The sequence below is a fragment of the Equus caballus genome, chromosome 9 (assembly GCF_041296265.1).
Source record: "Equus caballus isolate H_3958 breed thoroughbred chromosome 9, TB-T2T, whole genome shotgun sequence".
Taxonomy (NCBI): domain Eukaryota; kingdom Metazoa; phylum Chordata; class Mammalia; order Perissodactyla; family Equidae; genus Equus; species Equus caballus.
Window position 1 is genome coordinate 86618615 of NC_091692.1, and position 15756 is coordinate 86634370.

The 15756-nt window shown below is 45.1% G+C and overlaps 1 protein-coding gene across 4 annotated transcripts in view; it reads right to left on the bottom strand.

Moving 5' to 3' along the window:
• Window positions 1-15756, bottom strand: part of ASAP1 (ArfGAP with SH3 domain, ankyrin repeat and PH domain 1) — a 349163-nt gene that overhangs the window by 46035 nt on the left and 287372 nt on the right. For all 4 annotated transcript variants that reach the window (XM_070221826.1, XM_023648976.2, XM_070221824.1 and 1 more), the window contains exons 14-18: window positions 13112-13199; window positions 11065-11113; window positions 5989-6152; window positions 4285-4418; window positions 2115-2206 (exon numbers count right to left, since the gene is read on the bottom strand). In XM_070221826.1, coding sequence (XP_070077927.1) covers window positions 2115-2206; window positions 4285-4418; window positions 5989-6152; window positions 11065-11113; window positions 13112-13199 — 527 coding nt within the window. The remainder of the gene's footprint in view (window positions 1-2114; window positions 2207-4284; window positions 4419-5988; window positions 6153-11064; window positions 11114-13111; window positions 13200-15756) is intronic.

Sequence of the window (15756 nt, forward strand, 5' to 3'; positions counted from 1 at the left end):
CTAAGAGGTTGGTACATTTTTTCATATGAGGAAACTGAGGCACAGAAAGTTGGAGTTAGCTGCTAAGATCACAGGGTTTAGGAAGCGGCAGGGCCAGGCTCTGCTCCGGTGGTCAGGCTGCAGTCTAGGACTTTCACCACCACACCAGAGATGCCGAGGGTCGCACACACTGTGAAGGGGAAGGCCTCACAGAGGCCAAATGACCATCTGAGGCCCAGGTCTGACGGGGGCAGTCCTGATGCAGTCTCCCCCGTGAGACACAGGAAATAAAATCCATGCTACCAGGAAACTTCTCCTCAAGTGATGCCTTCGAGGTCTGGGTTGTGGAAACATTTCAGAAATGCTGGTGTGGGCAAGACCGCACCGTGTGTGCTCGAGCACCTACTGTCACCAAGTCTGTGAAGGGACTTCAGAACCTCAGATCCTATCTGTTCATGGTTGTTTTATGATCAAATTACCTCCTGAAAAGTCTTATTTCTCAGTGTAATTTATGCTCATTAGTGTGCAAAAGACACTCAACTGCTTCTGTGCTAGGATGATGCTTGACATCATCATTAAGCCAGACATCCCCAGATAAGGTGAGGGTATTACATACGCCCCAACACGCCCGACTTCTCTTCTGACGCTTACCACAACCATGACTAACTAATCAACCGCTTACTGCCCTGGTTAATACCTCTCTTCCTCTCTAGGCCTCTGGGATCATGAAGACAGGGCTGACATCCAGTCTGGTTCTGCTGTTTCCCCAGCATCTAACACAATACATACATATGTAAACAGAACAGAGTAAACACGAAAAATAGGCATCTGCTGAATCCAAGAAAAAACAACTGCCGAGAGGCTTTCTGGGAGATTTTATTTCATGACTTCAGAGTGGAAATAACATGCTCCTTGAATGAGTCCCATACGAGTTTCCACGCTGAGCAAATCTGGAGCCTGAATAACCAGCAGGGAGGGGCTGCCAGAGCACGGAGGCTGGCATCTCCGTCACAGCCTCCCCTGGAGCTCGGCTTGGAATTAAATCTCTTTCCTCCTCTTCATTCATGGTATTTAAAAATTTTAAACTGTAAATTCCACGTAAACATTTTTGGGTAGGTTTGAAGATTCACATGATTCAAAAATAAAAATGATACAAATAGGTGTTGAGAGTCTCAGGCCCATGCCCGCCCCAGAGTAAGGACTTTCATTAGTTTCCTGTGTATTTCCCAGTGTGTCTTCACGCAAACACAAGTTCAAAGAAATATATACATTTATGTATTCTTCACTGCCAAAACCTATTTCGTGTCTGAGTCCAGAGAGGGAGTAGAGTTCGAAAGCGAGGGATTTGTCAGCAAATTTACCCAAATTCAGTTCCTGAGTTTGGATAGTGGGTCTGGGCCGGGGGGGACACGTGCACCTGTTCCCGCCCTCAGCCCCCCAAAGGCAGCGTGTGCGCTCAATGCTCTGCACCTTGCTGTTTCTACTTCACAGCCACGTGGAGAATGTCCCCAATCAGGACACAGAAGCTTTCTTATTCTTCTTTACATTTGCATGTGTCTCACTGTGTGGTTATGCCATGAAACAGTTAATCAGACGTCTATGGATGGATACTTGCTTTGTTTGTAAACTTCTCCTATGAGAGAGGAGGAATAAATCCCACAAGTGGGACTGCTGAGTCAAAGATTAATAAATTTGCAATTGTGATAAATATGGCTAATTTGCTCCTCATGGAGAGCGTACCTCTTGTCCTCCCACCAGCAACACGTGAGACAGAAGGTGTTTCCCCACAGTCTTGCTGAGCGGGCTGCTAAGTACCTGGAGTTTTGCCAGTCTGACATGACTCTCCCACTGCTTCTGTGTGCCTCATTTATCATGATGCGCCATGATTTAGAGATAATTGTCCCGAGGAGGCTTTACCCCCTCAGAGCAGGCACGTGGCCACAAGGACCCAGCACAAGGGGACGATGGAATGATCCGTGCATTCCAGAGATGTATTTCAAAACACGTTTTTTACTCTGCTTTTTCTTCATAATAGAATTTCCTCTGGAAAAAACTACAACCACCAAGAAGTGTTTTGGGAGGGTAGAAAAACAATTATAGAATGGTAAAGAATTCAACGCATTAGAACTACTTACATATCACTTGAACGGGTGGGCTTTGGTGAGGGGCTGGGTAAATTTGCTTCCATAATATCATTAAAACTATTGTTTCCTACATTCTTGGCCAGCTGTAACACAAAGAAAACACAATATAGCAAACTCTGCACTGCCAGGTCAGAAGTTTCCTATTCTAAACCGATTATGTATTTTCCTTTATTTGATTCATGATATAAACCATCCATCCACCTGGTCAACACATATTTACTGAGCATCTATGATGTGTCAGGGCCCGAACTTCAGAGTGCTAGGAGTACAGAGACAGGTGAACCATGTTGCCTCCCATAGGGGCTCAGAGACTAGCAGGGCCATTGATAAGAAACCAATAATTATTTATTATTATTTTTTTTTGGTGAGCAATACTGGCCCTGAGCTAACATCTGTTGCCAATCTTTCTCTTTTCGCTTGAGGAAGATTGTCCCTGGGCTAACATCTGTGCCAATCTTCCTCTGTTTTATATGTGGGATGCTGCCACAGCATGCCACCACGGCTTGATGAACAGTGTGTAGGTCTGCACTCGGGATCTGAAGCTGTGAATCCTGGGCCGCTGAAGTGAAGCGTATGAACTTAACCACTATGCCACCAGGCCGGCCCAGAAACCCGTCATTTTTACCGTATGTGTGATAAATGCTGGAACAGAATAGGCTGTGGTCCTACACACACACACGAACTGTCTGAGATCACGCAGAGCAGCTTCCACATGTGAATCTACGTTAAATGCTTAACGAACAGCAACAGCTTTTCAACCATCATCGTGCCTCGTTTGTAGATTGAGATCTCCTCTCACGGACAGAAAAGAATGTAGGATTCTTATATATTTGGGGTACAAATTAAGATGCTGCAGGCAACTAATGAAGACGCCTCAGGAAGCATTTTGCTTCCAAGAAATTTTGTCCCAAAGGGCCTTTGGTCGTTCCGATAATTTGGGGATCAGTGCGAAATTTAAGAAACACTCATGCATCCAGTCTCTGGGGGAAAATCCTGGATTTATTGCACAGCAAGCGTTTAGGATTTGGACTCTCCCTGTTTCTAGTTTTAAAACTGGGTTTCATAAATAGAAGTCAAGGAGATGGAGTGACACCATTTCCACACTACAGAAGAATGCTTCAGGTACCAGGTTTGAGCCTTTTCTCTGTCATCCTGAAGTGAGTTAGAGAGCCGAGCACCAGTATGATACTTCCTAAATCAAGGGGCTCGTACCACACAAGACAGACCAGCAGTGCTGAACAGGTGCTCAGACGACAGAGGCTGCTGGCTGCGTGACTAACTGCCCTGACTTTTGGGTACTTTTCTCCAGACAAGGCTAGTGGTGAGCTTGGCCTTCAGATTTTTGAGCCTCACAGTCGCCCAGGCTCTGCTGAAGAGCCTTCTGTCTGAGAGGGAGCCCTATTTTACTTCCAACTCTTTCACCCTCAGTATGATGGTGCATCTCTCTCAGTGCACCAGGGCTCACTGCCAGACAGGGCATCATGGGGGATGCAAGAGGGCCTTCTCTTCCTTCATCTCGTGTACTGAGGGGACCACCTTAACTTGGAATGAGGAGGGCTCCCAAGTTAGGTGAATTGCGCTGGGAGGGGCAGGGGTTACGGGAAGCACACGTTTGAGAGTTACAAGCACCCTGCCTTCACAAAGGTTTTTCCTTACCACCTAATGAAGCTATGGGTTGGGGAGTGATTGCTTTTACGACAGTAGCTAACAGGTCGCTCTCAATTCATGTGTACTTTTACAAACTTACAAACAGCAAAAACAGAGAAAAACTCTTTAGTTATTTTTAATAACATAAGCCACGAGGTAAAGGGAACATGTGCGTTCAGCCCTAACTCCCTTTACCGCTATTACAGTGAATCATACAAAAACTAATTCTCAAAGAAAAAAAGCAGCTTTGAAAAAGCCCAATCCAGAAGAAAAGAGCCAGTTTAGTTGAACTAATTTTAGAAATGTATGATTCACCAGTTCTTCGAACAGAAAATAGAAATAGCCAACGTTACATACCACAAAATTTACATTTTAAATATCTATGCAAATTCACTAAATTCAGGAATCAGAATTCTTCGTACTCAGCAGAAACAAAAAACCCTGAAGCAATGTATTAAATATATTCACGACAATAAACTTAAAGCTTTCTTCCAAAATACGGGTCACTACTTACCAAGAGTTCAGAAGTTCCTAATTTGTCTAGTTCCAAAGACTGAATGCGAGAAATATGGACCCCCATTTCCCTATGGATGCCGGAACATTCTATACAGGTTAGAATACCCAAGTTGGTCGAGAGCCAGGTGGGTTCTGTGGAAAGGATTTTGAAGACAAAGAAACAAACAAGATATCTAATTTTAAAACAGTAAAACTTGTTAGGATTTATAAGGGAAACATTTAAATGGAAGACATGATTGCTTGCGGGATAGCATAGGGACTATTACAGAAGTGAACAGCTTGTTAGAGGGCAAAAAGCGCGGTGAGACAAATTTTTAAGTTCCTTCCAATACTGAATCAAAAGCAAAATTAAGAGATTGACTTTTATGAAAGCGTGAGGAAGATTTTTCTTCGAGGTCCCATGAAACATCCCATGCCTTGCGGGAGGCGGTCCCTCACGGCCAGCATCACCCCTGACAGTGCTGGACTGAAGGCCTGCTAGTAAGCGCACAGAGACTGCGTTCTGCAGTGTCACTAACCCCCACGGTATCACTCGCTTTAACCCATCGTCTTGTCTATGGCTTCTCCACAGCACCTCTTGGTGATAAGACAGCTGTAAATATCGAACACCAGAAGTTGCTTTCAGAGACGTAAGCCTTTGCTACAACCCCCAAGGGCTCCAGAACAGTGGGAACAAATATTTCTATGTTACCAGAACCTTCAGGGTTCTCTCTCTGTGGCAAGCTTCTTTTTGATTGATTAATACTTGAGTATTTACCACTACTCCTCAGCCGTATTTTCACACTGTGTGAGTCACTATCACACACGTACACGAAAACAGAACAAAACAGGAGGCTTTTCTCTGAGGAGCTTAAGGAATGTTGTGCAGAGAAGTTCATTTCCACAAGTAAAACAATAACAAAGTACATCATAATGCTTAAGAACAATAAGTTTGCATCTACGTTCTGACCCCTACTAGCTGTGTGACCTTAGGCAAGTCACTTAACCTCTCTGAATTCTCTAGTATTTCATCTGGAAAATGGGGATAATATTACTATCTTGCTCACAGAGCTTCTGTGAGGATTCAATAAAATAAGCAAAACAACTAGCACAATGCTTATTACAATGTAAGCACTGAATAGACCTTAGCTACTGTCAACACCTCGGTAACACAGATGCTGTTTGAAAACAGAAGTTGGGACACCAATGTGATGTGGAGGTTGGGGACATTTTTCTGAGCAGAAAGAAAGGGAAGTAATGTACCGGGCGTCAGTCTACTTCATATGCACCATTTCACTAAGTCCTCGTAACCGCTGAGGTTTATTATTCCATTTTTAGGATGAGGAAATCAAAGACTAGAATAGTAAACCTTGGCATGAGGTTGTCCAGGCTGTGGGTGGTAGGCTGGTGATTCAACACCTGGATGATGGACTCTGTGTCCAGTGCTCTCTCCATACTGGCACTGGTGCTTGCTGAACTGGACCTTACAGCAAAGGCAGCATTTTGGCAGGCGACCACGTAGGGAGAGCAGGTGAGAGCTTTCCAGGCAGAGCAAATAGCATGGGCAGAAGCAGCTTGGAGGGGGGAAGCTTCAAGGGGGGAACGTGCTGGGTGTGTGTCTCTATCCACAAGGAGAGGAGGCTTTTAAATAACCAGCTCACTTATACTCTACAGGAAGAGAAGGGATGTTTAAGACGCCAGCTCAAGTTTGGGGGGCAAATACCTGACGAGCCACAATCGCAGCAGACGTCATTCCCAGGGAGCCGCTGGACATCCTCGATAATGGCTTTTGTCAGGTCTTCCAAGCTGTTCTCCCCTGTGCTCTGCTCTCCACGGAAGGCCATGGTGAGGGCCTCTTCTTTGCTGTTTGTCAATACTGATATCCACCTATTGTCGAAAACACAGAAGAGCAGGGCCATGGCCTTCTCCCTCCACTGCAAAAAGTCTATTTTCATCAAGAGTGACCAAAAGAGACCCCTGCACCCCCAGACAGTGATAAAGTGAAGAAAGATGAAAGAAATCAAATCTGAAGGAAAGAGAGTTAAAGAGTGAAAAGCAACACATGGGAGATAATGAGAGATGAGAGTAACAGATGAGAGAGGTAAAGATCAATATAACTGAGGATTTGCACAAATACACAAGGGCTTGCATTTCCATTTGGCCAGAATAAAGGGAATGTCAGAATGTGGAGGACCCAGAGTGGGACCAACCCAACCCAAGGATGAGAAAGAATTGGGAGCAATGAATAGCAAGCAGGAAAAAGAGTTTACAAAAAGCATCTGCTCTCTGGAAGTCCATGTCAGTGGGGCACTTAAAAGTGAAAACGGAGGGATATTTCACCAGCAGCCATCAAAATTTATGCTTATGAAAAAGGCATGTTAACATGGAAACATACTAACGTGTATAATATGAAATGAAAAGTGCAGGCTATTAAATTATATACACAGGACGACCAGGACAGGTGCCAAACAAACCTTCTACTACCAACCTATGCATAAAACACCTAAATACCCAACAACAGGGGCTGATTAATAGCTTGAAATACCTACAAAGTGGACTAGTTAGCCAGGTATTAAAATGGAAGTTTTCAACTATTTTTTGGATGACCTTAGGGAAATGCTCACAATATAATGTTTTGTGAAATAAACAGGAAAAAAACTGTTACAGCATGTAATCCAAAATTTAACTGTATGTATGGATTATGCATTTTGTTTGGGGAAGAAAAGGCTAGAAAGAAATTCACCTAAATGTCAATACTAGCTGTTTCTGAGTGATTTTCTATAGGAAAAATGGATTGGGTTGCGTAACTATGCTTTCTATAATTTTCCAAATCTACGATAAGCTTGTACTAGTTTCATGAATGAGGAAAAAAAGCCAAACTCATTTTTTAAAGAAAAAAATTGAAAAACATTTCCAAAACAGTTTGTTCTCACTGACTGCACAGACAGCTAACTACTCTTAACAGAGAATACAGAGGTCCAGAACTTAGTCTCTAGATTGCTGTGTGTGTCTTGAGGGATGAAACGGATATGAACCAAAGGACTATCCACAAAACGTTTTGAATAAGTAACAGAGACTGCAAGAACTAAAATCCAAACTACCTGGCGTACGTGACCTGCAAGTCACACCTTAGACTCCAGGTGGCGCTCACCCTCAGTGTGTGGTGTGAAACACACTTAGCTTTCCCACTGTGATGCAGAAAACCGAACACCTCAAAACCAAGTGTCTAGGAATGGGGCAAGGGGGCGGGCATATAATACATTTTAAATTAAATAATATTTTTTCCATCACTTCGTCTCAAGTTAGAAACTAGAAATTATTTTGTTAAAAACAATGCAAGAAACTGCGTTCAACAGGCCTGACCACTGTGCATTTTATCAGCAGCATGGATGAAACTGGAGTTTTTGCTTTGACTGCTGAGTCTCTATTTTGCTTTCCTTAGGAATTCTGATATTTTGGCTATCTAATATTACTAAGTATGCACTATGTGCCAAGTACTTACAATTTTTGAAATATAATTCTCCAACAGGCCTCTGAGTTAGGGTTATAATGCTTTATAGGTGAGCAAATTGAAGCCTAGAGAGGTTAAATGACTCGCCCAACAGCCCAGCAGCTGGACTGATGTCAGACTAGGACGAGGAAACACTGCTGCTGACACCTTTCTTCAGGGATCCTTCCCTCATAACACATCTGCCTCTTTACTCAAGAGCTCATGACAAATAAAGACATTTGTTATGATAATCAGAAAAGCAGAATAATTCCAATTTGGTGGAATGGAACAGTTACATGTCAAATGAGTCAAGAATCAAAGAAACTATTTTTGACAATTAAAAAAAAGTTTTAAATTATTTTAAAGTAACAGGCATACAAAAAAGTATGAGAAATAAAATAATGCACAGCTCTCTCAAAATCCTGCAAGCGAGGAATACAATCCCCGTGCTACTGACAAGAGGACTGAGAAGGATGATCTTTCCAAGGTCAGAAAGCCACTACCGGGGAGATTCTGCCCTAGAAGTCAGGGAGGCCTGCCTTCAGACCTGCACTGCCTCCTTCCTCGCGGGGAGGGGTTTCTTCAGCACATCTCCCCGGACACTTCCACAAGAGAAAGGAACTCAGCGAGGCAGAGACTGCCTTTTTGCAACTTGGAGGTACATGAAGCACTGAGCCTCCCTCTGGGACACGTGCTTTCCCTGTAGGATGCCATCACTTCCTACATCACTCAAAACGAAGCCCCCTAGCACCACCACCAGCACCCAAAGAGAATTCCGAGTGCAAAACATGCAGCAACTGCGGGATGGGCCAAGCAGCCCTTTTAATGAAGGGTGTTAAGTCCTGCAGGCAGGAAGCCAATACCTCTTTGACTAAACTGGGACTGAATTACCTGTAAGTCATAAGAGTCAATAAAATATTACAGGCCTGGGTCTGAGATATGAGAGAACCAAGACGAAGAGGATGTGTTCCAGGCCTCACACAGATCTCTCACCTGTGCCCCAACTCAGGGCTTTGAGGAAAGGAAAAGAGGAGAAAAGAGTGAAATCAGAGATAGGGAAGCAATATTCCAAGGTGATTCTGGAATTCCATCCAGGAAACTTAATGGGACGTGTGTCAGGAGTGCCCCCTACCTGTGACTGCATGTGATACCTTTTCTAGCAGGAACCAGTAACGCCCACCACACCCAGGAAAGCTGATCTGCTTGAAGTATCTTTCACTGCTACCTTCCAAAAGGGGCCTGAAACAATCCCCTGCTGTTGTTCCCTTGCTCCTAGAGCAGGAGACTGAAGTTCCTAACCAGTCAAGGCAAAGGTGACGGTTTGGACTTCTCAATCGTCTTGCCTCCGAATTCCTATCCTATAACCCAGGGACTCTCAACCATACAGCTGAATATCTGATGGAACCAGTGTCATGGACTGCAAACAGCACGGGCGTTAGAGCCGGGGTTCCCATCACACATCTGTTATTTTGTTTTGAGACCTTAAAAAAGTCCTTTAACTTCACTTGGCTTGTTTAATCTTGTGTAAAACGGGCATAATTATGCCAACCTTTTGGTGTGTTCGAAAGGATGAGAGAGAATGCAGGTGAGCCCCTGCTGCTCGGCTCACAGTAGGCCCTCAATACTGGGGGCCATTACGCATCCATTGTACGCTGGCAGACTTTCTTCTCTAACTTGAGCATAAGACCCCCAGGGTACCAGGACTGTGGCCACAGGCACGCAGGCCTCAGTTTCCCCATTTTCAAACTTAGGATAATACTCTGGGGTTGTGACCTACACTTAGCACAGTAAGGTCTCAATAAGTATTACCTGTTTCTACCATAAATATTACCTCTCTCTGAACCTGAGAGTGGAAGGCCAGCCCCTCTGACTTCTCCCATTCTCATTCAGTTTGCAGTCACCCTCCAGTCTGCCAGCTCTATCCCCACAACATCTAGCCATCGATCGCTTCCTTTCTACTCCCTCCTGCCGCATCTAGGCCAGCAGAACCGCCCACCTGGAGTGCAGAGTATTTACAACCTTCTCACACGAGCCAGCGCACTGCTTACCCTCCTCTTGGAAGTCATCTCCGAATGCCATCCCCAAGAACCCCCAAGGGTGTGCGTCCCTCATCTGTGTCCCCACAGCACCCTGCAGCCTCTGTCCCTGCACAAGGTCACCTGCCTGTCTTCCAGCAGAGACCCAGTCCCTTCAGGGAGGGCTCCATCTAACTTCATGTTGTATTCTCAAAGCTTTGCATGGTTCTTGGCATGTGGTTGGCATTCATTAAACATTCAAATGAATGAATCGATCAGCAGACGTTTCTATTTTTCCTTCATCTCCGCCCCCACCCCCGCTTTTTATTCTGTTTCTCCCAACTTTATACCCTTTCTACCCATTTCTTATTCTTTCTGATCCCTGATCATTTCTCCCCTGAGATGGGGAAAGCGTAAAATTCTTCAGAGGAGGAGAAAAGGGGGAGACAGAAAAGAAGCGAGTGTAAGGCGAAAAGGGTGTGAAGAGAATTCTGGGGCTCTATGTAAATAATTAAGGAAGGAGAATAATATTTATCGTGTGCCATCGATTTGAACACTACAAAATGTTTAGTTGCCAGCTTTCACACAAGCAGCTGAGAATGCAATGGTCACATCCTGCCTCTTTGGTCCCGGCAGGCTCCAGGAAGGAGGAGGGAATGCAGATGGCTCAGGACCAGGGATAACATCAAAAGAGGGGGCTGCCTAAGGTTGCAGACCAGGTCAGATGAGGGCAGGATTCCAACCCAAGGGTGTGTGTGACACCAAGCCCAGCCCTTCCCACTACGCCAGGCTCCCTTTAACTGAGCCATGCTCACTCACAGGAGGCACCTGCCAACACTGCTCCTTCAGGACCAGGCTCTCCTGATCCTCTCACACTGACAGCCAAGGATCCAGGAAGACTGGCTCATGCACGTGGCCACCAAGCACTGAGCAAGCCCCTCCTAAGTGCAGGCTATGTGATTAAAAGATGAGGAGGCGACGGTCCTTGCCCTCAAAAAGCTCTCAGTCTCTAGAGGGCTCAGACTGAATCAGGGGATCACAGAGGGGTGCGAGGAGGCTGCAAAACTGCCAGGGTGGTGAGGCTTGAGCAGAGCCCGGAGAGAGGCACTGGAGTTTACTGACCACCCAAGGCAGAGAGAAGAGCAACATGTGAAGGCCCAGAGGTGAGAAATAAGCACGTGGAACCCCCAGGAGTGGTGCTTAGTAATAAAAAGAAAACTGTAAGGTATATTGTGCAGGGGAGAGGTGCCTTATTCAATTCAAAACACTGTGCCCTTATTTCAAAACTACTTACGCTACATAATCCTGCTCATCTTCTGCCTGAAAGTGATACGTCCTATTATCTAAAACACAAAAAAGAAAAAAAGTGAAACCTTAGAAAGCAGAATCCCTTCAGGTATAAGGCAAAAACTGACAGTTCCTGGAAAAAAAGAAAACAGAGTAAAAGTAGGATTTTAATATTTTTTTTTTATACCATTCTGTTTTAGCAGTTACACAATTCACTTTGTCAATATTATTTTTCTGAAGTGCAATAGGAATACAATAAAATAACCACAAATACCATGTAAACACCTGGCACTTCTTTTGAAAAAAAAAGTGGGAAGGGGGACAGGTCCTACCTGACCAAAGTGGATTTCAGTGACAAATCGGAGAGCACTAGCTGTCAATTGAGTATTTTCGTTGTTGTTTTCAATTTGCCTTTTACTGTGTTTCCTTGAGAAGATAACTCCCTTTTCAGAACTGATCCATAACTCGGGGCAGCTCCAACAAGGAGGCACACTCTGCCCCAGCTTGCTCTCTGGCTGAATCAGGCTTACAACCTCTGCTCAAGGGTCACCTTCAAGCTGCCACCCAGGTAAGGAGGCAGCAGCCTAATTTGGACAGTTTGGGCAGGTGCAAAAGAGAGAGAGAGAGAGAGAGAGGGTGTATATGTCCAAGAACGGGTCATGGGGTAGTAGAGCCTAAGAGACTCAGTTGAATCCCTGCTTTATTGCTGTGTGACCTTGTGTAAGTCACTGAATGTCTCTGAGCCTCGGTTTTCTCTTCTGTAAAAGAGGAAACTGATAGGGCCTTTGTGAGGATTAGCCACAGTGTATATAAATCACCTGGCACATGCCAGACCTTCAATTACTGATGACTATTATTAAAAACCTACAAGTTCTCAAAACTAGGTCTTCCTAGCCTTTTGAAGTCACATTATAATTCCAACTTTTCATATTTCTTTCTCATCAATAACCCGAGAAATCTCTTGGTCATAAAAACCATGGGGAATCTGAACTTCAGTAGAAGCTGCAGAATCCAGCTCAGACTCCATCGCAAGTCTCATGGCTGATCCAGTCTTCAGGGTTGGGGCTGTCTTCTGGGCTTTCATTCATGTAACTATACCAGGAAGATTCCAGGGGGCAGGAAAGTATTTTTGCGATCTACACACAGATCACAAGCTTAGGCTGCGGCTGCCCCGCGGGGCTTTACAGAAGGGGAGGAATCCTGAAGGTCAGCACCGCAGGATTTCAGAGTGCTCACGAGAGTCACTTTAAGGGTACTGCCATCCTCTTCCTTTACAGGAAGACGTCCCCACGGCTACTGTGAGGGTCAGTAAGTACACCCACAAGACCCGTGTAAGCACAGGGAACCAGCCTCGGGGAAAACAACCTTCCCCACTCTCAGAAGACTGTGAGAATACAGGCTACAGGCTGGGGGGTGGGAGAGTCTTTATGCACCCTCATCACAAGAGAACAGCACATTCCAAGCCATGGAGTAAGAGAGTGATGGAACGCAGCATCGTCAATTCATGCAGTTTGCAGGCAGTTCTGCTTGGAAGCAAGGAAATCATTTCTCCTTTAAGAGCCTGATTTTCCAAGGATAAAACCGGGCAGATCAGTTGTACAGATATGGTGGCGCATCTGCATTCCCAACTCTATGCCAGTGCTTCTCAACCATGGGTACACATTAGAAGCACCTGGGGATGTCTTAAAAAATATCTATGTCTGGGCCTCACACCAAAAACTGATTCAGCAGATCTAGGAGAGAAATAGGAACGTACTTAGAAAAATCTCTCCCAGGGGATAAAGCTATAAAGCTGTGTATGCACGGTCAAGAACCAGTCTAGTTTAATGTACAAATCTAGATTCTAGTCTGTTGCGGGTCACAGCTGACACTGGTATGCCCTCCCACCTGCAGGTGGGCTCAGGGAAAATTAAGAGACTGAGGGGTCTTCCTGGAGCTGCACGTGCAGGGAGGGCAAGGAGCCCTGCTGTGAAAGCTGCTGCTTCCGTGCCCAGAGAACGGAAACGTGCAGCTGTCAGAAGCCACAGTGACGACCGGAGAGAACAAGGACTCACGTGATATCAGGTCAAACGACTTCTTGTCCTCTGCATTCGGTTTCACCTGGCAGGTGAGAAGGTTCAACTTGGCTGGCTGCCGGTTAGACTGGAAAAAAGAGGAAACCGAGAAGTTACATGCAGCACCACCCTCCCGCCTGCAGGTTCAGGGCCCTGCGGGGCAGGCCTGCAGCTTCATGCAGTCGACGTGATCAAGTCTCACTCGCCCCGTTAGAATTCTGAATCTGACTACAGAAGGAAACATTTTTAGGTGGCCTACTAAATATCTTTTAACCATGTACAGATATCTTGGTGATTAATCAGAGTGGAACTGAGATAATCCACCTCACTCTGAAGAAGAATGGGCATGGTCCATGGATATGCACCTTTCTGGAACCTACATACATCCAAGCACAAACAGCTGACACTCTCAAGACTGTGTCTTACTGTGAAATGTAGCTTAATTCACTCATTTAAAACAACCCCAGTAGTCAGTCATCCCAAACCCAATGTCCCAGGCATCCATAAATTTTGGTTGCAATGTGAAATTTACATTACTCCTCTCAAAAGTACAAGGACAATTACCACCTGTGAGACATTGTTTAATGAGCCCCAATATCTGGAGAGAGGGAAAATATAATAAGGATTTCACATCACTTAGCAGCAAATCTCTCGGTCACACATAGTTCAGCAGACCCTGCAGTATCTAGATAGTCACACTAATTTACCCTCTGCCTAAACGGAGTCTCGCCATGTAATCATTCTGCTCAAAACTCTTTCTTGCCTTCCTACTTGCATTTGTCCAAGGTCACATGCTGGCCAAGGGCTCATGCCAGCATGCCTGCTTCCTGCAGGAGCTAACCAAGGAGTGACCTGTCTGAGTGCCCGGGCTGGGCTTTGCTCGAAGAGAAGCCTGCTGAAGCACCCACGGACCTCTTTAGTCAGGCCTGCAAACCTTTCCCAACTGACAGTCACGATTCTGAACACCCCCCACTAGGAGCATTTCCACCCGAGGAACTTAGGTTTTAAGGGAAAACAGGGGGTAGGAAGAGGTCTTATCAGTGACCCAATTGAAGCCCCAAACAACAGAGATGGCATATGATCAAGACAATTCTAATGACACGCTGCACCTCTGATTCTCAGTAATGGGCACTGGACATCAATTTCTGTTTACCTTCCTGTGCTTGCTGGACAATTCTGGACATCTTCCTCCCTCTGTGATTTGAATGAGATTAGACACAGAAAACAATGTGCCTTGTCCTGAATCCCTAATCTGTCCTGAAGCAAGCTGTGTGGAGGAGGAAGTGAGGGACCCCGAGGGACTTGACGTTCGTTGCACGTACATTTGACTTGGACATGGATGCTGGAGGCAAATGCTGTACGGGAGAGTTTTGCCTGAGAGGAAACAGCGCTTGGGAAAGGATTCCTGTGCTACAGAACCGGTCAACAAACCCAGCATGGCGAGGCAGGAGGTCGTGGGCCCGAAAACTTTTCTTAGAATAGACCTGGAGTTTGGCTTGCTAAAGGCCAAAGCCAGCAACTGCAGCCACAAACCTACGCCTGGTCCACTGTGGAAGGAACTGTCAGTCCTACATCTCATCTCGTGGGATGTTGATCAAATCGCTGGATTTCCCACACGAATGACAATGATATCTGACACCCTGAAAAGATAGCAACGCTGGTTAATGGTGAGACTCTCCATAGACTCCTATGTTCCAATTTGGCATCCACATTCAAAGAAGGATGTAGAAAAGCTTAGGGAAGATCCAGAGATGATTAAAGGAGTGGAAAATGAGAACTCTGAAGAGTTACAGGCACTATTTAGTCTAGAGGAAAGAAGCTGGGAGTGACTTAATAACCATCTTCAAGTACATAAAGGGCTGTCAAAGAAGAAGGCTGGGCAGCTGTTTTCCATTTGCACAGAGAAGAAATGCACTCAAATTGTAGATTTGAGCCAGACATAAGGAAGAACTTCCCAAGCTTAAGTTGATTATGCATAATAAGAGGTTTCAAGTTTCTTAATGTAAGTGGGGAAATCTCTCTGAAAAACTTAAGACACCATTCACATTTGAATGTGGCAGAGGGTTAACTAGGTGACTTCTTCTTTTCCCCAAATCTACGTTACTCCACTGTTTCTGAACAACCTTACCAACAGATACAACCAAGTAACAGATAAAAAATTTGAAAAAAGGAAAAAACACTCAGTTCAGTATTAACTGATTCACCACCATTCACCTCTCATTTCTAAGCAGGGACTACTCCAAAGCCTATCACCAGAAGGCTTTTGATGGTAAAGGTTTTATACAGTTTAAGCCATTCCATGACTAATCCGCAATTTTTTTTTCTTCTTTTTCCCAAAGCCCCCTAGTACATACTTGTATATTCTAGTTGTAGGTCCTTCTGGTTGTGCTGTGAGGGACGTTGCCTCAGCATGGCCATGTTTGTGCCCAGGATCCGAACTGGGGAAACCCTGGGCCGCCAAAGCAGAATGTGTGAACTTAACCACTCGGCCACGGGTCGGCCCCATGATCCATGACTTTAACGACGATGACATATGATATTTCTTCCCGTGGAATTCTGTCAAGTCTACTGGCCTGACCTTTGCCACACCAACACGAACTTCATCTGACACAGATACATCTTGCCTGTATATAGTGTTCTCTCCC